This window comes from Ambystoma mexicanum, chromosome 5q, assembly GCF_040938575.1.
Source record: "Ambystoma mexicanum isolate Mex_15411 chromosome 5q, UKY_AmexF1_1, whole genome shotgun sequence".
NCBI classification, from domain to species: domain Eukaryota; kingdom Metazoa; phylum Chordata; class Amphibia; order Caudata; family Ambystomatidae; genus Ambystoma; species Ambystoma mexicanum.
The window spans coordinates 243,861,262-243,884,405 of NC_090933.1; the positions used below are offsets into that span (position 1 = coordinate 243,861,262).

Sequence of the window (23,144 nt, forward strand, 5' to 3'; positions counted from 1 at the left end):
TTTCACCTCAAGCACTCGTGTCCTTACTCTTTTATTTGTTGTTGATGTTATAATGGACATTTCTGGTTTGTATTGCTTGTATCGTTACATTCCTCCCTCTGGAACAGCCTCCCTCTCCCTGTCAGACTTGAGCCGGATCTTTTTAAGTTCTGGAAACTTCTCAAGACCTTCCTTTTCTCCTCTGCCTTCCATCTCCCCCTCCTTTGCTAAGCTCTGCACTTGCAGCTACAACTGGGGTCTGGTCCTTTCTGAGTAATTCAGGGACCAGACCACACCCCCTACCAGTCCCTCCCAACATCCATCACCAGCACTTGCCCTTGGGCCCCCTTTCCCGGACTACCCCCACCCAGTCCGCCTGCCCACTGCACTGTGCCTCCCCTCACCCCTCTTTCCCCTGGCACTTGCCGCCTTGGCCTTTGCAGCACTTGCCCCCCCCCATGCAGTCCCCCCACTATTGACTTCTCCCTCTACACACTCCCCCTTGCACTTATCTCCTCAAACACTTGCACAGTAGTATTGTCACAAGGCCAATATAACCGTCCCTTTTTTCTTGTTGCTGTTTTTTTATGATATCCCATGCTCCCGCCTCCCCCCTTCTTGTCTTGGGGCGCCTGGAAACCCTTGTTTATAGGCATCATAAAAATGTCCAATAAAAAAGAAATAAATAAAGTGGCAACATGCGTTTATCACATGCAATTGGAAACACCACAGTGATTCAGTCCATGAAAAGGCAAACTAAATCTATAAACTAGGACTCAGGTAGCCAAAGACTTCTATGTATTGAAGTGTGTTCAAAACGCATCTTACAGTTGTGGAGCCTGAGAAGTATATTTAAATTTGCTGATGTTTTTTTCTTATTTTTATCCTTGCACGTCTCCTGGAGCTCCTTCCTCCACACCTTGTGGCCAGATAGCGACTTTCGCAAATCTAGTTGCTAATTTGTCTTCCATTTTGCTCTCGAAATTGATAAAGAGCGGCAGAGCGATTATACACTTCACTTTTTTAACCATCGAAGCCATTTGCTCCCAACCTTCTAAAATTGTGAATGGGAGTATTTTGAATTCCATAAACATTGAATAATTGCTGCATTTCTAAGCATGAAATTCTTTAACTTCCTCTAGCATAGAGGCCTGCAACATGTGGCTCTCCAGATGTTTCGGACTACATCTCTGATGATCCTTCACCATTGACTATGCTGGCTACGGCTGATGGGATCTGCAGTCCAAAACACCTGTAGAACCAATGACTACAGACCCCTGCTCTACCAGGAAGTGAACTGAATCTTTGATCACAAGGATGCACTTGCAGAGGGCATTCACATTCAATGTCCATGTAGCTGGTGTGGTTGACTTGCATTTAGGCGCTAGCGTACGTGTGTCAGGAGCTACATTTGGTTCTTATTTTGGTTCTTGCTGGGACCAGTCTACGTCCTCATTTCCCACAGTAATTGCACACCTTTGTGAACGCATGCACAAGCATAGAGACATGATTCACTGACTCCAATAGACAATACTGACAAGGAGTTACCTAAAACATGCAGATATGCGTACCTAGGGTAGGGGCTCCAGCCACACTTCCTATATTGCACTTTCCAAAGATGAATGTAAAACATCCTTCCAAACAATATGGGATCTGATAACAAGCCAAACCTAATTACCATTACTGCATGTGGTAAGCATGTGGTAACTTGAAGAGTCTGCATGATTCAGAGTCTTGCAGACCCTTCCGTTGTTTCCCATTTTGGAGTCTCATGGGGCTAGTGTTGGGCAAAGTTTGAATGCAGTACCCTCTGGGAACACTACAAACAACTATGACTACAGGTATAGGCCACCCAACCTTTGGTATAAGCTTGTACTGCACAGTTTTGGTAGCGTGTTGAGCAGCCAGGCTTAGCTCAAGAAGGGAAATGTGAGCTGTAGTGGAGTTACACAAAGATTCAGTTACAGGTATTCAAATAAACTCTTACACTCAAAGTTTCTTGCATAAACAATTATTCATTTATTTATCAGTCAGTTATAAAGCCTTCTTCAGAAGGGAGCAATAGAATAGTAACACACAAATATACTTCAATACTGTACACTTTGAGTTTCTGAATCAGACAAGACCCTTTTGGGATGGCCCACAGACACAACCTACACCCACAGGTGACTTCAGTAACAAGGGTACTGGGGGAATCAATATCTTACTGTTGGCATTCAGAACACTCTTAAAAAGTTGGTAAAAGGCAAAGGTTAGTTATTAGACCACAAATATTCTTAAGCAGTGCAGGAACTTTTAGAGTTCACTAGAAGAGTCATTCAATTCAATGGGCTAAGCCAAAGTCAATGGGCAAAAGTCTTGGATAGGATAAAGCACTTCTGGTAAATCAATGGAAAAGTCTTTGCACAAGTTCTTAGGAGTCTTTGATGAAAAGAAGAATCAAATGTAGGGCCACAAGCTGATTAGACTTGTGAGTTGTGGAAGTTACAAGCACTTCTACAGTAAGGGGTAAGTTCTCTTAGACTTTTTTTACAGTACCTTGGTAAAGAAGAAAAGATGCAGGTGATGACCTCTGTTCCTGTGCACCTCTGCAAATCTCGCTGTTCCTGGGCCTCAGTCGTGGGGACAAGAGGGAGGATGTCGGGGGACTCCTGCAATACACTGGGACTGTCAAAACCTGCAACCGGCAAACTTCACTTTCAGTGGCTGTTTCGCGTTTCAGCTATCAAAAATAGCAACAACGCGGTTCCTGGCTGTCAAGGTGGACTGTCCCTGCTTCTGGGGTCCCGCACTCTGCTGAGGGGCCTCAGGCTTGGTCAGTCCTGCTTTGTGGGAGTCCGGAGGATCTTCCAAAAGCTTTAGGCCAGCTTACAGTCACCCAGCCAATCACCACAGAGTGCATTCGGGTCCTCTAGGAGACTAAGAACAGGGAGTTTCGGGCACTTCCCTCACTTCCTGCCTACCCCAGACACTCTGGAGCCAGAGCCAGGTTTCACTCCTGAAGCCCGCCAAAGGCAAAATGAACAAAGAGACCAAACCTGGTTTGGCGCGCAGAGAAACTCTCCGGAAGGACCTTTCCACAAAGAAATGGCGAAAAAAGAAGACTGCGGACAATTTTGTCAAAGATGTCTCTGCGCCATTTTGAAAAAGATGGTTCCTGCGGTTAGCATTACCGGAGCTGGGAACAGCCGCAGTAAATGCAAACCATGGTAATTCGGAAAGAAACCACTACCACCAGCCATTCTCTGAGGAAAGGGGTAACTATGGAATACTAAGTAACCCCTCCAGCACTATATTGTAAGATAGGGTGTGCTGGGTCTAGCAAGTACAGTGCTAAGTAAAGTCAATTTCACTTTACTGCTCTGGGAAACAGTAGTTTATCCCAGAGAAGGTATTTAAACCTTGGGAAATCTAAAAGACTTCCTTGTGTCACTGCACTGAAGGTGCTGTTTGACACAATTGTTAAATATGATGCCTGTGGAGTTTGTCAGCCTCCACAACCAAAAGAAACACAGAGGTAAAATTCACACAAAAATACATGAGAGTGGGAAAAAGGGTCACACTCTCTCCAAGTTAAATAAATCACGTCCTCAAAATCCAGCAAAGTTGCTTGGGGTCTATAGGGTGGAGGGAATTAGGGAATTAGGGCTCAATTGGGAAATGCCACATTACTGCATGGAGGATTACCACATTACCACATGCCGTAATATCGCATGACTTTCTGCTTTTATGTATTTACCACCACACAAAAGCAGGCCGTAAAGGCGTATTTCAGTAACAGAACTCGTATTTTGGTGGACAGGTAAAGTGTTTGTAATTTCGAAATGCTGCACGGTTTACCTTTACCACCAACTTCATAACCAGGCCCTATATAGTGTCTGAGCAAGATGACCCGCCTGCAATGCAATCCAATCCCTCCAGCTACCAGCTCGGATTTCTCCATATCATAGAAATGGCAAAGTAGCTTAAAACCGGATTGTTAAGGGACTCTGGCTGGCAATTAGGTAGATTGGGTTTACACTTAGCATCACATACATCTGACACCACTCATCATGTGCTCAGCTCGTTCCAACCTGCCTGGGCATGCAGGAAATGGTGCCTTCCCGTCTGGGCCCCCCATTCAGAGCGCATCAATCACATTTTTTTCCTGTCCTTCTTTTGTGTTTGCAGCACATCGAAATTTCTGTCACACCAATTTACCTGAGATGTAGTTTCCACTGGTGACCTGCACAGTGCGTTTTACAAAGTTCGGGCTCAAAGAGTTTATAAACGTATCCCACGGCTGCTCCATGTCACTTCCGATTCCGCGTTTCCGTTTCTTCAAAGAAAGCACAAATCCACAGGATAAGTAGAGAACAATCGCTTGGATGACAAATCAGTAAAGATCAAGGGTTCAAGCATCTGTGCCTTTGAATCTTGCAGTTGGAATGATCCAATACGAGGAGCGAAATTTCAGAAAGCAATTGGCAACGGTGTCCTGCAGTTCTATCCTCTCTGTGGCTCCTGCAGGGCGGAATGATCTAGTACTGTTGTGTTGATGTCTTTATGATGCTGCCTATGAGGAAGTAAAAGCATATTTTTCTGGTCTGAATTTAAAGTTCAGTGTTTACTTATTACTGATTAACTTGTATTTAACACATCTCACTTTGGTGTAGGTCAACATTGCTCTAAACAGATTAGATCATAAAAACACAATGTCCTGGGCAGGGCTATATCATTCTTTGTGATATGGTTTTATAACGCAATGAACAAAGTTTATGCTAGTCTTAGGGCCCATATCGAGCCACTTTTCTGGTTTCTACACACTGATCCACACACTCTTCAGCCACATGTGGTGTCTAAGTGTGTGGTGATTACTCCTTTTTCTACTGATGAGCAGAAAGAAATATGTTCAGTACACATATGCAAAACAGTTTGGACACTAGATAGAACATACGTAAAGTTTGGGTTATGATCCATATACCCACCTCTTTACACCCCCACAGAAACAAAATGGCTACCTCTGTGCTGAGAAACCAAGAAATGCTTATTCAGTAATATTAGCACCAGGAGCGTTAGTGACACTCTCAACCAATCAGAATGTCCGGAGGGCAGTCGATAACTACTGATATTGACTTCATTTTGAACATTCCAACTTCAAAAGCAGATAGGGAAACCATAACAATGCAATTTGGCAGCAACATCCTATTTACCTCACCAGAGAAAAAGCTAAAACATGGGAATATGCTTTCAGTTTCTGATAGGTAAAACGTTTACTTTTACATGAGGACTAATGATTGCCCATGTTAAACCCACTCCAGTTTAACCACGTTTACAATTATAATACGTAACTTATGAAGACAAACTTTTTTTTAAAAACCTTTTTTATTTAATTTCCATGTTATCACAACAAACAGGACCACAATCAAACAAAATAGTTTTAATGCTCGCCCATTTGAAATATCTGCGTCAATAGTCCTGACAAGAACACAAACACATTGAACCTCTGCAGCTGTGCTAATACTACTTCTGCATCTCCTACTAGGCCGCTTGGCACCCCTGCATCATTGTGGACAATTGTCTCTAGCACATTGCCTATGGCCGGCTTCTCCAAGTGGGGAATCCTCACATACCTCCGTTCAGGCGGGCATTGTGTCCGAGGGCGCTAACATTGCGAGCGTCAAAGTGTTCCGGGACATTATCTCCACCCTTGCCTCTTTCTGACCCCTATACACTGCTCTGTGCCAGACTACTGACCACCTTTCCAGATCTCCCCACCATCCCTCCAGTCTTGGGCCTGTCGCCTTCGTCCACGCCATTGCTATTCTCCGCTTGGCCAGTATACAAATTAGGTTCTTCATTCTAGTCAGGTGGGCTGTCGACTGACTGCGCAGGAACATCCCCAGCAGGCATGCCTTGTATGCCTGCCCGGGCAACCTTATCCGCTATCCCAGACCAAAAAGCCCTAATCCCCCCTAATCACCGGGCAGGACCAGAACATATGCAGCATGTCAGCCTGAAGATCGTCACACCTAGTGCACCTTTGTGCACTTTGCACCCTTGAAGTGAGATATTCTGTATGGTGTCAGGTACACTCTGTGTATCACATTAAAGGAATGGTTCGGTCAGAAATTTTTATTGGCCCTACGGGTCGGCCATGTGTTTTTAAGTTGCTCGATATCAGAAAAATTTCCTATGGACCTTACCCGAGGTTTCGTCCATTAAACACACGCGAAAAACAGGCAGCAGGGCGCAGCCATTTTGTGATTATCCTATCACTTGCCCCATCGCCCTGGGTGACCTGCTTTTGCGGCACTAAATCATATCCCCCGCCCCTGAGCCTGTCATCAGCAGACGCGTACCGCCCATTTCACAACGCCAAAGCACGTATCGTGTCAACATTCGCTGCACTTCAGCTAATGACGTGTCGCCATGGAAATGGCTTTACTCAATAAGTATAAACAGACCGTTTGACAACACACAGCAGCAGATTTTCGATTCCATTCCTCTCTCTGTGTTACTTTGAGTATTCTGTGACTCGTTTCTGTGCTCTGGTCAGCTACCTTCGCCGCTTGTAGCCCGTGTGAACACCTGTACCATCGCTATAAATTATTTTAGTTTGTTTACCACACAATGGCTACAATAATGCCCTACATTTACGAGCCCGAGTATTCAGAGAAGGAACTACTGGAAAGGGAAAAATGCGAAAACGATGGGGCTTCGGACGGCAGTTGGCAGGACGAATCAACGGATGAAGACACTGGACCTAGTCGCATGGACAGTGTTTCCACCTGGTGCACATGCAATCGGTGCGAGCTAATGCCAACCGAGGACGAGAACTGCTGCTGCTGTGAAAACTTGGGATGCGTGGCCTACATTTCGGAAGGTGAGCCACGGCCGCAAAGCATCACCGAGCTGCCAGACTTGAGGGCAGCCTGCCTTACGCGGTCCGTGTTGAGGATAATGATGGTGCTTATGCACGAACTTCGCGCAACTGTTCGTCCTCGTAATCCGAGTAACGAGTAAGTATACTCTGGTTGTGATGCCGCTACTATTTCATGGTCGTCTCCTATATTCAAAATTACACCTACATTTCCTTGTAACGCATGAAAGTCGTTTAATAGTGTGCAGTGTCTAGATAGCATTGGTCCAAGCAGAATGCCATTAGTTACAAGAATTGTCATTGGGCCTCATTACGAGTAGCCCGGTAAAAGCGGGTTCATTACAGGCATGCCGGAATGAGCGGGTCCGTGCTCATATGAGCACACGCGTTCCCCCATGCCGGTAGTAGCAATACCGCCATGCCGCTAAAGGGCCTCCAACTCCCCTATACCGGCTTTGCGGGACCCGCCCATAGCGGTACCGCCTCATAACAACCCCTAAATACCGGCACGGTAATACCGGCATGGTAATAATGTGTTCGCAAAAAACGGACCGGGAAATTACGTCATCGCGCAGGAACGGGAAATGGGCCGGCGGCCATCTTTAAAAACACAATCCATTGCCATCCTCCCCAACCACCAGTCCTTTTGTGTTGTGCAGTGGCAGAAAAGAACCAGGATGTCCAAGGCTACCAGGAAGGCGACCTCCAGGAAGCGCAAATAGCGTTTATCAGATGCTGAGCTAAGTATGCTCGCTGACACCCTAGCCCAGAATGCGGACACCATCAGGAGCACCGACATGAAGCATGCGGCCCAGACCAAAAAGAAGGAAGTCTGACAGGAGGTCGCACAGAGGGTGTTGGCAGTGGGAACCACCCCAAGGAGTGTGCGCGACTGTCGCAAGCGGTGGGATGACCTGCGGCTCAGGGTGAGGAAGATTCTGGCAGAGAACAGGAGGGCCGCCATGGTAACAGGCAGGGGCCCACACTCCCCAGTGAAGTTGACGCCATGGGAGGAGACAGCCAGTACCTTTATAGATCCTGAGTCCATAGAGGGAATTGGAGACCAGGAGGTGGGCACCGCATCATCCACAGAAGAAGGTGAGTGACCCATCACATCCCTGTAGGCTAAACCTTGATGCGGCACAAGTGATGTTGAAGTGAGACTAGGCAAGGCAATGCATGTCCCAGGCCCACATCAACATATCCAGTCAAGAATGTGTGCCACACCCTGCCACACACAAATGCATGCTGAGTGCCAATCCCAATCCCAACACAAGTGCAACATGACTCAACCGTGCCCATGTAACTCACCACACAGACACCATACCAATGCCATGCCATCAGTCATGCATTGATTGCCCACATGCCCCCTCAGAACACCAAATTCCACACCCCTGTAATAATTTGATGCATGAATGTATGAACATATCACAGCGCAATAGATTATCACTGCCATGTGACACCATCACTGATGACCTGCATCTCTTCTATTCCCTAGGCACCGATGAGGAAGATGGCAGGCAGGACAGGGGTGCAAGTGCATCCACTTCACGGAAAGGGACCAGGGCCACCCCCAGCCACAGAAACTGCCCAGAGCAACAGACAGTGTGCTACACAGGGCAGTAACCCAGCAGGAAACACATGCAGCCACAGTCCAGCAGCAGCCACCCACAACAGTGGGAGGCGTTTCCATTCCCGCTCTGCAAAGCACTGCAGACGTTGTGGATGCTGAAGTGGAGAATGAGGGTGACACGGTCATGTCCGCCACACCCACCCCAAGCCCCATTACCAGCCCCCCCCCTACAGAGGCAGAGAGCATCGACAATCCCTGCCTCCATGACTCGGACCTTGGAGAGTCAGACATATGCCTCTTTGAGGAGGACTGTGCCCTGGACGTGGGTCCCACACAAGTGCCATCCACCACCCTGCCTACCACCACCCTGCCTACCACCACCCTGGCCACCAGCACTTCTGCAGCCAACGACTCCTTCGACACTCGCCTGTCAAGGGTTGAGGCACGACAGGAGTCGATGCTTGAACTAACGCGGCAACAAATAGCCGATGGTAATGACTCCATGAGGGCCATTGCCACAGCCATCGCTGCCAACACTGCTGCTGTTGAGGCATCCACAAGTGCCATGAGGGAGTGTCTGGGGGCACTTACGCAAGCCCTGCTTGCAAACCTGCCTCAAATGCAGTGTCCACACCTTGGGGCAGGAATGGGACCGGCCACCGACACCTCCACTGCCACAACCCCTTCGACCTCAGCCCAATCGAGCCCCATGCGGATGACGCGGAGGAGTGCACGGCGCTTGGACATGGCACCCCCGATCCCAAAATACCAAAGAAGTAGAGTGGGCAGACAATGCCATTGGACAAATGGACGTTGGTCAAGGGAACAGTGTTTGTTGTACATATGGGGACATTTGAGGTTTGTAGGGTGGGTGAGGGAGTTCACTGGGGTATTTTTGGGGTTTGTATGGTGGGTGAGGGAGTTCACTGGGGTATTTTTGGGGTTTGTAGGGTGGGTGAGGGAGTTCACTGGGGTATTTTTGGGGTTTGTAGGATGGGTGAGGGAGTTCACTGGGGGTTGTGAGGGGAATATGTTTACATTTTCACGTGTCTGGAAAATACACCCGTTGTGTGCAAGAAAATCATTGGCTGGACATACTTCTTTTTGTGCATGTACATTTAATGTGTGATGGTGTACAGTGGGGAACTTCTAACTAAACAAGTGTGCATGTCCACATGCAGCCAGTGTGTAACTGGCACATTACTTTCATGGTCCCTGCGTTTCACAAATATTCATCAATTAGTGCTTGGCGTACAGCATGGCCATCCCGTGCATCGTGTACTGGCAGGGGGTCTCCTTCGCCTCCGTCTCCATCCCCTTCATCCTCACCCGGCCCATGCATGTCAATGTCAGGTGGCAGTGGTACATTCCTCCGGACGCACATGTTGTGCAGCATGACACAGGCCATGGTGATCTTTGCCACCTTCTCAGGCCTATATAGGAGTGCCCCACCAGACCTGCTTAGGCAGCAGAACCGCACCTTCAACAGGCCAAAGGTCTGCTCAATCACAACACGGGTACGAGTGTGCACACGATTGTACTCCTCTTCATGGCTGTTCTGTGGGTTCCGCACAGGGGTAAGTAGCCACGGCCTCAAGGGATATCCTCCATCACCTGCAAGCAGATACAAATAGGTGTGTGTCACTCTGAACTGCCACCTTCAGGGAGCACAGTCCTGGCAGCAGCTATTTGGTGTGGGCATGCACATGTCCCTGTACGTGTACAAAATAGTCACCTAGATGCAATGTATACTGTGATGAGGTGTGGTACACTGGATAGGGTTTAATAGATGATGCAGGGTGTAATCATGCATGCTGAGGCAGATGTGCTGTGGTAGTGCGACTATGTTTAGCCTCTAATTAATGCTGTATATTCTTTACTATGCATAGTCACACTAGCCGCATTGCCACAGTTGCCATCCTATTCAGTCATGCATTGCTTGCCATCACCATGGTGGCCTGGTTGTGCCTCTTACTTGTTATCCATATGCATTATTTGCGAAATGTGGCCCAGTGATGTGTCATGTTCCGTTTGGCTGGTTCAGGTGAGCTGTGTTTAGCTCTGCATGCATTCTCCGCTCACTGGCTATTGCCACCCAGGTGCACTATTCCCCCCCTTTCCCACCCTGGTGAACTATCCCGCCCACTTTCCCACCCAGGTGCAGTAGCCCCCCGCTTCTGCATCCGCACACATCAGTACCCCACAGCATGGCCTTGGGAGAGTTGTGCAACTCACCAAGCAGCCAGGCATGTGGTCCAGCATGTCGCTCCATGTGACGGGGTAGCATGGAGTTGCGCAGTACCATGGCATCATGTGTGGATCCAGGAAATCGGGTGCAGCAATGGGTGATGATCTTTCTGGAGTCACATACCATTTGCACATTGATGGATTGGTATTGCTTGCGATTGCGGTACACCGCCTCAATGGCATGGGGGACTACTAATTCCACATGGGTGCAGTCGATGGCACCAACACAATTGGGCATGCCTGCCAGTGCATGGAAGCCTACTTTGGTTTCAGCTATCTCCTGGGCAGTCCGTGGTAGGAATATGTGAGTGCATCCAGCACTTGGTTCAGCATGCGTGAAAATAGTGGTTGTGAAATGCCATGCAGCTGGCCCACTGTGTGTTGGTAGGTGCCTGTGGCCAGGAAGTGTAGCACAGACACCACCTTTAGTAGTGGGGGGATGGCAGTGCGTATTTCTATGTGGCTGGCAAAGTCATTCTGTATCATGTCCACTATGGTGGTGATGGTGTCACGGTCCAACTGGTACAGGGTGTGGATCTGCTCAGGGGTTAGGTTGAATGGGCTGGGTCTGGTGCGAGGGATTGGTGGCTGCCTACGAGGCACTGGTGGCTGCGCTGGTGGTAATTGCTGGGCCTGTCTCACCCTCCTTTTCCTCCTGAGTCTCCTCTGTGCTGCCTGTTGTTGCTGCTGTAGTTTTTGTTGTTGTTGTTGCTGTTGTTGCTGTAGTTGTAGCAGTTTAGGCATGTCCTCCAGAGCCATGATTGCAACTGCTAGTGGTAGCATTTTGGTGTAGGAAGGGGTGTGGTGTGTAGGTGTGCACCTTTTGTACTGGGCAAGTCTACATTGCCTCCACCTGTGTGTGGGGGGGGTGGTGGGGGGGCGTGCACAGTTTATACTCGCACAGCCTCCATTGACTCCACATGTGGGGATTGTGTGCACCTGTGGCAGCTGCCTTGTATCCTGATTGCTGTTTGTGGGTGGTCCGCGATGCCTGTATGGCCGGCATCGTGCAGCCCGTGATTACCGGCTTCGCAATGCCGGTATTTGCATGTCTGCGTAGGTTGGGATTTCCCCCTATTACCGGCATGCCAGTATTTGCTCCCTTCTTGGGTGCGTGTACGCGCCTATGCCGCTATTAGCGGCACCGTTATTTAGGGTGCCGCTAATACCGGGTTTGCGGGTCGGAATGCAACGCGACGGTAAACGATGCCGATATTAGCATACCCATACCGGCATCGTTTTTGCCTTACCGGCAAACCTCGTAATGAGGCCTATTGACAACAAAGGTTTAATAAACTTATCTTGTTCATTTAAAAACAGTTTGTATCATTCTTTTTCACAGGTGGTACAGGCTGGTGGCCTATCGTTCCTTTACATGGTGGCTTCACGGGAAGCTTGGACACCGCGTTCGAAGAGTAATACCCACCTGTGCCGTTGCTGCCATAAGACAAACTTTCCCCAGTGACAGCGGTCAGTACAGGGGATTTTCCCTCGCTGTGCTGCAACCTGACCTGTACAATGTGTAAAGTTTTGTATTTTTGTGCCATCAAAATAAGAAACAAAATAAAACACCACATATATTTTAACAATGGTTATTTCGATTTTTTAAATGAATCAAGTGTGTCTCCATTCAAGAGTCTTCTTGTGCCTTGCCTGCACGCCCACCGGCCCATCCACCCCCCTATCAAAGGCAGTTCGCACCCGGGGATGAGCGCTGCCATGGTGTGCTGTCAGGGGCGATAACGGCCAAGGTGCCAAACACCATGTACACTTCAAAGCTGTCTATCGTTCATGGGTGATTGTTCCCATGTCCACCTTCAGACCCCGTGTCTCTGGCCAGGATGCCCCCTCATGCTGGCCGCCCCCTGCAATCCACATAAGTGTGTCTCCATTCAGCAGTCTTCCTCTGCCCTGCCTGCATGCCCACCGGCCCATCCACTCCCCCTATAAAAGGCGGTTCGCGCCAGTGGATGCGCGCTGCCATGGGGGGCTGTCAGGGGCGCAAACAGCCAAGGTGTCAAACAGCATGTACACTTCAAAATGTATTTTGAAGGTATCCCACACCCAGGGGCCATCACTCACATGGCCTCCTCAGACCCCGTGTCTCCAGGCAGGTCTCGCCTGACGCTGGCCGCCCCCCTGCAATCCACATAAGTGTGGCTCCATTCAGCAGTCTTCCTGTGCCTTATCTGCACGCCCCAGGCCCATCCATACCACCCCCCCTCTATCAAAGGCGGTTCGTGCCAGTGGATGCGCGCTGCCATGGGGGGCTGTCAGGGGCGCAAACGGCCAAGGTGCCAAACACCATGTACACTTCAAAAGGTATCCCACGCCCAGGGGCCACTGCTCACATGGCCTCCTCAGACCCCGTGTCTCCGGCCAGGATCCCCCTCTCACGCTGGCCGCCCCCCGGCAAACCACATAATACCATGACATATACACGCCATTCATTCACAAACACACCCCTGTTTCTAATACTTTATAAACCACTTGATATGTCTCATGAGAACATCTTTGTGCTTTGCAAGTCAACTCCTGAACGTGCTACCTGAGAACCACTGAGATCGATGCTAATCTGCTCGTCGTTGTGCTATCTGTGAACTTCTGTGAGCGCTTCGAGCAAACTCGTCAGTGTGCTAGCTGCGGCCATCTACCTGTTCTCCTGCCACAAGCTACTGGGCTTGCTGAATCTAACTGTTTGTTGGTCAAGGTAAGGCCATGTATCACAGTCATATTTCGGTCATTTTTAAATTTCTATCTATTTACGAGTAGAGTACTCAATAGTGCTATGTTCATTGGTCTCATTGCTATTGATGTGAGTTTCAATTTTTATGCTATCAATAGATCTATTTATTTGCATCTGTGTAAATTGTCATCGAATTACATCCTTCGCGGGTCGTGTCTATAATGTAAGCATGTTTCCTTCTCGTGCAAGACAGTGCATCCAAGGGACGAGTCACATGTTCAGAGTTTAGTTCCATCGTTTTTTAATTTGTGATAGTAATGCAAATACTAAGCCGCACTTGATGAACTGGTATAGTTCCGGCGACCAAAACAAACCTTGCATTGAACATGGTATGGTTCATTTACTTTTTTATGACGTTTTTATTCATCAAGGTTTTGTAATAATCTTGATATTTACTTTTCAGAATTTTCAACAATGCCTGCCTGTTCGATAAGCGGTTGCCCTTCGAAGATTCATGCTAAATCTGAAGGCAGTACAATGCATGTATTCCCTAAAACTGTTGATCGAATAAGAGAATGGGTCAGACATTGCGGATATCCACTGGATGAGCTTGAATGTAGAGTCCAACAAGACAAGAGGGGTGATCGATACCGCATCTGCAGCCGGCACTTTTCCTCGGACATGTATGCCACATCTTGGGTAACAAAGAAGAAGAATAAACCGCGAACGACCCGAAAATTGCTCGCAAACGCTATTCCAACTCTATTCGTCCACATTCCGCCACTGGTGAGTCAAGTGTCCGGATTTAGCTTTAGGCCTTGCGGTAGTGTGTAGCTAGCCAAATGGATTAATTGATATTTAGGTGTTGTGTCCCTTGTAATACTTTCGATATTGATATGAGTGTATAGCTTTTTGAATAATGACATTTATCAATAAATTATTTTTCGATTTTATAACCCCCAAAGGAAATCTATTTATGGGCACAGGGAACTGTGCTATATTGCGCATTTTCAATAGCATTATTCTCAAGTATTCTGTTGGCTTACATGGCAATTTTTAATATTGGCATTTCATTATCAAACAATAATTTACCTTTACAACTGCTTGACTATCCACTGAATCTGAAGCAAGAACATTCTACATCCGTGACGTGCCCGCAGTTATCAACCACTTCTAGCGCATATCAGGTAATCTTACTTAGCTATTCCGCTACAGACTTGTTTTATGCATGTCAAGTAATAGTTTTTATGTATCGTGTAATTATTTTACCGAATGTTTGGTTAGTGCTTTCCAATTGATATACACCTTAGTTGTCGTCCCCTGGTGTTTGTTTTCAGTTATAATTAGTGTTATCCATACTAATGCAAGTACTGTCTTTCAGGGAGATGCTGAAGCGTCCACCACATTGACAACATCCATAGATATTCGTCAGCAGCACGAGGTATGGATACTGACAGCTCCATCGTACTAGATCATCAGAGCTGGAATACTTGTCGTTTGATTGTTCTACACAATGTTTCATTCGTGTTTAGCCATTGATATGTACCTGTGCGGTCGACCCCAAGTGTGTGTTATGTTTTCAATATTGTAATCCTTACTAATGCAAGTACTATGTTTCAGGCAGTAGATGGGGCGTCAACCCTTGCACTTGATGCGGAGCCTGACATTCAAGTAATTCCAGGGGAAGTGGAAGCGGGATCATGCGTATACGAATTGGCGTAACAGCTTTCGGAAGTGTGCACTACATTTACAACATCCATAGATATTCTTCAGCAGCACGAGCTATGGATACTGACAGCTCCATCGAGCGTGATCATATAACGTGATTCCATTTGCTATACTTTCTTCCTTATTAACGCAAGTACTGTGTTTCAAGGAGACGACGGAGCTTCCTCTACAATCACAACATCCCATTTAGATGATGCAGATGTAAAAAAATCGGAGAAATAAGTCGATTAAATCGGATCATATTTAGATATCCATTGATTCTTTTAGACAATGCATCATTTGTGGTTATCTCTTTATATGTACCTGTGCCGTCGACAGCAAGTGTGTGTTATGTTTCCAATATTGAAAACCATACTAATGCAAGTACTGTGTTTCAGGGAGACGACGGAGCTTCCTCTACAATCACAACATCCCTTGTAGATGATGCAGATGTAAAGAAATCGGAGAAATAAGTCGATTAAATCGGATCATATTTAGATAACCATTGATTCTTTTAGACAATGCGTCATTTGTGGTTATCTCTTTATATGTACCTGTGCCGTCGACACCAAGTGTGTGTTATGTTTACAATATTGAAAACCATACTAATGCAAGTACTGTGTTTCAGGGAGTTGCTGAGGCGCCCTCTCCAATAAAATCATTCATGGCAGTCTATGCAGAGCCAGAGGTATGGATACTGCCAGTTCCATCGAACTAGATCATCAGAGCTTGAATGCTTGTCGTTTGATTGTTCTACACAATGTTGAATTCGTGTTTAGCTATTGAGATGTACCTGTGTGGTCGTCCTCACATGTGTTTTATGTTTTCAATATTGTGATACATACTAATGAAAGTACTATGTTTCAGGGAGTCGATGGAGCGTCATTCCGTGCTGTCTATGTGGATCCAGAAAATATAGTCGTTGCAGCGCAAGAGGAAGGGAAGACATGCAGAAACTAATCGGAGCAACAGCGTGCAGATGTTGAAGTTCGAGTCAAGAAAGTTGCAAAGAAAAGAAACAAAAATAAGGTTAGTTACAAACAGGTCATATTTTTAGAAATCATTTTGTGCTGTGGACTATATTATGTTTTTTTTCTGTCAATTGTACTATACTTTATCTTGTGTTTAAACTGAACATCCCTTTTCCAATCTGCCCTCTAGTTACCCGTGGATGTACAAACTATACATACACAGACAGTGAAGCAAAGGAGACATGTTGCTTACCAGACCATTTACACTATGGAGGAACTATTAATTCAGGTGCGGCGTGTTCAGACTCGAGATGCTCATGCCCAATGGCCAGAACGTGAATTGAATGTGTTCGGAGAATCCAGTAAAGTTTTATTGGACCATTGCTACAGTCCGACTGCACCATCACAAGAAGATGATACTGTATGTATTGAAGATAGCTCTGAAGTTGTCGCAGATCAATTGACACAATCTACACCAGCAAAAAAAATGGCACCCAAAAAGCTGTCGACATTGTTGTGTTCTCCCATCAATGTTCAAGTAACAGATGTTGAAATGACAGAGAATGAACCAGCAGCACTATTCACCGACGCATCAAAACCTGATATCAGCGATATTAGTTTCAATTCTGGTGATATGTCCGCAACGATGCAGTCCGAAACAACTGTGATGCAGGATGACAGTCTAATGAAAGAGGGCAAATACATAGTATTCAACAGTTGTTTGATGGATATTATAAGTATGCTGAAATGTGGGCATTCTGTTAGAGGGGAAGTATGTGGGAAGCCATTGATTCATGTGACTCGTCAAACACAAGGCAGTAATGTCAAAATACATGCCGCCTGTACCTTACATCATACGTTCTCATGGTCTGCACAACCAATGCTGGGGAAACTGCCAGCAGGCAATTTACTGTGTGCAGTTCCTCACTTTTTAGTGGGACCAGTTTTAGAAAGTTAGAGTCTTTCTTTCAGTTTGTGGGACTCCATTTCATTTCTAAAACGCAGTACTACAAATTCCAACATGATTATCTATTTCCGGCCATTAGTGATGCTTGGAAAATTGAACAATTGTCTCTAGAAAGTACATTCAAAGGCAAACGATTCAGGCTAGCTGGCGATGGACAGTGCGACAGCCCTGGATTTTCTGCCAAGTACTGCACCTACCACTTTCAGGACATGGATAGTAAGAAAATTGTGAGTTTGATGGTCGTGCAGGTGTCCCAATGTAAATCCTCAGTGGCCATGGAGAAACTAGGATTTATAAAATCATTGGAATATCTACAATCGAGGGGAATGCGCATCGACCTGATAGCCACGGACAGACACGTTTCAATAGCCAAGACAATGAGAGAGCAGTTCCCACATATTAAACATCAATTTGACGTATGGCATCTTGCTAAATCAATCAATAAGAAAATCTCGGCTGTAGGGAAAAAAAAAGGTTTGGAAAGTATTTCACAGTGGTCCCAGTCTATCAGCAACCATCTTTGGTGGAGCTCCAAAACTTGTGAAGGGTCAGTGGAAATCCTACTTGAAAAATGGCGGTTACTGATGCACCATTTCCACCAATGTGAACATGGCCCCTTGTCCCCAGAGGAGGCACGGAAGAAGTGGTTGATTCCATCTTCACCTACACACAAAGCCATTGAGAAGATTGTTTTTGATAAAACTCTATCAAGAGATTTTAGGGGACTGACAGAATTCTGTCACACAGGAGGTTTGGAGGTGTTCCACAATATGTGCCTAAAGTACAGGCCAAAGTGATTGCATTTCGGCATACAGGGCATGAAACATAGGACTCTACTAGCGGTCTTGGCGCATAACGAGAATGTGTGCCGTGAACAATCTAGGACTACGGGAAATGTTGTTATGCAATACTAGAACCTTAGGCTAGTTACAATAACTCCCGATTGAATAGGTTTGGAGGTCTTACCTGAGCAGACTGATATGTTCAACGGGAAAGCAAATGCTGAGCTCAAGAATCTCCCCGACCAATGCGTCAACCTCTCAACCGGTAGGGAAACTCAGCGTGAGAGGTACGCACCAGTCAGGGAAACCCTCTGGGGAAGAAAACCCTGGTCGAGCGCAGGATCCGAAGATTGGAGTGTGGTTTGAGTGTGGTTCGCAGGCTGATGACTCCTATTCGATCATGGCGTTGAGTATCGGAAGACTGCTTCTGGAGAGGGGAGAGATGAGAAGCGAAGAGATGAATAGTAGCAGTACAGGAAGGGAAATGGGTAAAAACAGGCAGGAGACTGATTTCCCTGACCTCTTAACCAGCCGGATTAGAAATACCAGGAGAGAAGCCGAGAATACGGGACACAGAGAGTGGTAACTGGAACACTAGTCTGTAAGAAGAAAGTAAAGGTAAGTAGAATCAGATCCTAAAATACTCGAAGAAGGAAGGGACTTGGACGAGAGTTTTTGTTAATACCCAGAATGCAGTAACTCGAGAACTCTGAGGCAGCGTTTCAGAATGAGACGCTAGATGAATCCGGGGAATATGTATCTGCCAAGAATGCTGGATAGAGGATCTGGAAGGTCAAGAGAAGAGGGGTTAGTAATGGTAGAGGTAGAGGCTTTACGAAGGATTGAGATTGCCTAGTTGCGAACTCACGGAGCATCCGCTAGCACAGTAGCGACGCGAAGAGCTGGAAGTCTCCATGGCCTATGAAGAGTCACGTGAGCGGTACGCCGTACCTCTGGCGAACGTGAGAGGACTGGAACGGCAATAGCGGAACCGTTCGTACTGCGATCCACCATCTTGGAGGTACCATTCCGAACGGAACCGCAGAGCCGGCTTCTAGACCAAAGGGACCAGCGCTTCGTGAGTGTAACAGTATGCCCCCTTCTCCTGGGGGGCGACCCTGGTTTCCCTGGATGCAACCTAAAGAATCGTCGGACCAGACGTGGAGCATGAACTCCAGAGGCCGGCTCCCACGTTCTTTCTGCAGGGGAGTACCCCTTCCAGTCCACCAAGAACTGTAGCCTCCCCCTCCGATAACGGGAATCACAGATACTGGCGACTTCATATTCTGGACCAGTATCGGTAGAGATAGGAGGAGGAGGGGTACAATCCGACCGGTGAAATCGATCCGGTACTGTCAACCGAATCTGGGAGAGGTGAAAAACAGGATGAATCCGGGACCATGACGAGGGCAAATCGAGCTTGACTGCCGCAGAACCCACCATCGATAAGATCCTGAATGGACCGAAGAACCTAGGGGATAACTTGGAAGGGACCAGATGCCGGGGAAGAAAGCGAGAAGCCAACCAAACAGTATCTCCCGGGCTCAAAGGTGGGACGTCTTGGCGATGTTTATCAGCAGTCCGCTTGGCCCTATCTTGAGCCATTCGTAATGAGACTCTAGCCGATTTATGTCCTTCTTGTATTTCGGAAATAAGGCCATCCACTCCTGGACAACTAGAAGGGGATAAAGGGACAGAAGGAACAAAGGAAGGATGGAATCCATAAGTACAATGGAAAGGGCTAGTATGAAGGGCCGAATGAAGGGCATTGTTATATGCAAATTCGGCTAAAGGCAACAAGTCCAACCAATTGTCTTGGGCGGCTGATGTGAAACACCGTAGATAGGCCTCCAAGGTTTGGTTAAGGCGTTCCGTCTGTCCGTTCGTCTGTGGGTGATATCCCGAGCTGAGAGCCCGCTTGATTTCTAAGACTTGGCAAACCTTTTCCCAAAACTTGGAGGTGTATTGAGGGCCCCTATCGGAGACCACTGTGTCCGGTAGGCCATGTCTGGAGAAAATTTCAGAAAGGAAAATCTTAGACATTTCCCCAGCCCCAGGCAGCTTGTTCATGGGAGTGAAATGTGCCAATTTCGTAAGATAATCAATGGTGACCATTATGGCGGTCTTGTTGCGTGAGGGAGGAAGATCTACTATAAAGTCGGTAGAGATCACTTGCCAAGGTTTCTCTGGAATCGGCATCCGGGTGAGCAGCCCCAAAGGTGGAGTTCTGGGATTCTTGGATTGGGAACAAACGATGCAGGCTGCTACATAGTCCTGTACATCCTTGCGGACTTCCGGCCACCAAAAATATCTTAGCACTAGGGTCAAAGTGCCTTGAACGCCTCGATGCCCAGCGGCCCGAGAGTCGTGACACATTCGTAATACTTCATGCTGCAACTCTGAAGTAGGGATGAAGACTTGCGATTTGTGAAAGAAAAAGGAATCGTCCTGGGAAAGATGGTAAGTACTGGCTGTCTTCTTGCAGGCGTCAAGGTTAGAAACCGATGCAGTCCTCAATTCGCTTAAGAAGTCGGTGATGACAGCGATGAATCTTGCTTTGGGGAACAATTGTTCAGAGCTGAATTGGGAGACAGGAACGTCCTTACGAGAGAGAGCATCCGCCCTCTGGTTTTGTTTTCCTGGAAGAATAGTGAATTCGATCCGGAATGGAAGGAAGAAATACGCCCAACGTGCTTGTCGGCTGTTGGTTGTATGTGCATTCTGTAGGACCCTGAGATTTTGATGATCTGTTCGTACCACTACAGGAAAGGGTGAACCTAGTAACAAGTGTCTCCACTCTTCAAACGCCCTTTTTATAGCCAACAATTCTTTTTCGAGCACAGAGTAGTTCTGTTCCGAAGCATTGAAGGTTTTAGAAAGATATGCAACTGGTCTTTCATCTCTTTGGTCGGTTTGTTGGAGTAAGACCGCGCCCAGAGCATGATGAGATGCATCAGTTTCCACAAAAAACTGTTTATTCTGGTCGGGGGTAATCAAACAGGATGCAGAAGTGAACAAGGATTTAAGTGTTTGAAATGCAGAATCGGTGGATTTATCCCAAACAAACGGAATTCCCTTCTTTAACAGTCGAGTCAGGGGCAGAATAATATCCGAAAAGTTAGGGATGAATTTCCTATAGAAATTAGCAAAACCTAAAAACCGTTGGATCTCCTTAACGTTAGAAGGTATGGGCCAATCAACCACAGCGGAGATCTTTTTTGGATCCATGGAAATGCCTTGGGCTGACATCACAAACCCGAGATAGGTTACCTGTCTTTGGTGAAATTCACATTTAGATGCTTTACAGTACAGCTGATTTGACTGCAGTCGTTTGAGTACAGTTTCTACATGTATCAGGTGTTCTTCTTGAGAGTAGGAGTATACTAAGATGTCGTCTAAGTAGATGATTACAAAATGGAATAGAATATCTGCGAACAGATGGTCCATGAAACGCTGGAACACAGCAGGTGCGTTCACCAATCCAAAAGGCATGACGTGATACTCAAAATGCCCAAATGGGGTTCGAAATGCTGTCTTCCATTCGTCTCCAGGGGCAATCCGGATGAGATGGTATGCTCCGCGAAGGTCCAGTTTAGTATAAAAGGAAGCTCCTCGGACTGCCTCCAAGATGTCAGGGATTAAAGGCATAGGATATTTATCTGCCACTGTGATTTTGTTAAGACCCCTGTAGTCAATACAAGGTCGAAGTTCATTAGTCTCCTTCTTTGGAATGAAGAAGAGAGAGGCTCCGGCCGGGGAAACCGACTCAGTAATGAGCCCGTTCCTTAAATTGGTTTGGAGATATTCTTTGAGGACTACCTTTTCTTGTTGGGAAAGGACATACATCCTCCCAAACGGGATAGGTTTGTCCGGAAGAAGTTCAATGTGACAGTCATCTCTTCTATGAGGCGGTAGAGTAGGGAACTGGGGATTGGAAAAGACAGACTGATACTTAGAATAGCATTCCGGAACAATCTCCAAGTTGTTTATTGAGGATACTGGTGAAGGGATCGAGTTTTCAGTCGGGATGTAGATGCCAACTGATTCCTTGGCTAAACAATGGCTGACACAGTATTCCGAGCCGAGGAAAAGAGTACCTGCTGTCCAATTTATAAAGGGGTTATGTCTCCTTAACCAGGGGAGACCCAATATAATGGGGAAATGGGCTGCCTTGATTAAATCGAAAGATAAGGTCTCTTTATGAGAGGCAATTTGACAGACAACAGGTTCTGTCTGTTCTCGGATAGGACCAGAACTTAGTGGATGTCCGTCCACTCCTTGAATAGGAGTGACCATCGCTTTGGGTATACAGTTAATTCCATGTTTATTGGCCCATTGGTCATCAATGAAATTCCCTGCAGCACCGCAATCTATCAGAGCAGGTATGTTCTGTACCATCTGAGTGTGAAAAACAAGAGTAACAGAAATAATAACCATGTTTTGAGTGGTTGCTACTGAGTCCAGATTTACAGGGATTCTCTTCGGGGAATCAGAATCTTGCGCCCCTACCGTTGTTCCCCCTGCGGTAGGGCTTTGAAGTTTCCCGACCCCTTGGCTGGAGTGCGTCGGGGGGGAACTAAAGGACAATCTCGTAACTTATGAGACGAAGCTCCGCAATACATGCATAGTCCCATACTCTTCCTTCTCTCTTTCTCACCTATCGAAAGGGGCCCTCTCACTGTTCCTATTTGCATAGGCTCGTCTGAAGTGATAGCTTTATTTGTTACGGGGGGATAATCGAGTTGAGATCGTATGCCTCTAGTTTTCTTCTTTTCAAAAGAACGTTCATGTAAGCGGTAATCGATTTGCATGATGAGTGTGATCATATCCGCTAGATTTGCCGGACGCGGAACCTTAGCTACCTCATCCTTTAATTCGTCTGAAAGTCCTCGTCGGAATAAGGTGAGCAACCCATCGTCTGGCCATCCTGACTCAGAGGAAAGCTGTTTGAAGAGAGTGATATAGGTAAGTAGGTCTTTGTTACCTTGTCTAAGATCTAACAGTCTTTCTTGCGTGGATACCGAGATCTCTTGTCTACTAAACATTGCTTTCAAACTGTTGGTGAAAGCAGAATAAGAGTCCAAGATCACATTATTAGAGGTCACTAAAGGTGTAGCCCAGGCCAAAGCAGGTCCGGCCAAATGAGAAATCACAAAGCCAATCTTATCTTTGTCTGTTGGAAAGAAGCGGGACTTGAAGGTAAATTGCACAGTGCAGCTATCAAGAAACTCCTTGAGTTTGTGTGGGTCTCCGTCAAACTTGCCTGTATTCAAACATACTGGAGGAGAGTCTGAGAAGGCACGAGTAACCTGTTGTCGTAATTGGGCATTATCCTGTTTAAGAGCTTGTATCTCTAGGGACATTGATTGC

The 23,144-nt window shown here is 46.8% G+C and overlaps 1 protein-coding gene across 1 annotated transcript in view; it reads right to left on the reverse strand.

The window, feature by feature from the left end:
* LOC138497352 (protein THEMIS3-like) overlaps positions 1–4,470 on the reverse strand; it is a 371,532-nt gene extending 367,062 nt beyond the window's left edge. The window contains exon 1 of the mRNA XM_069620751.1: positions 4,180–4,470. Within this exon, the coding sequence (XP_069476852.1) occupies positions 4,180–4,270 (91 nt within the window). The 5' untranslated portion in view covers positions 4,271–4,470. The remainder of the gene's footprint in view (positions 1–4,179) is intronic.
* Positions 4,471–23,144: the final 18,674 nt, after the last annotated feature.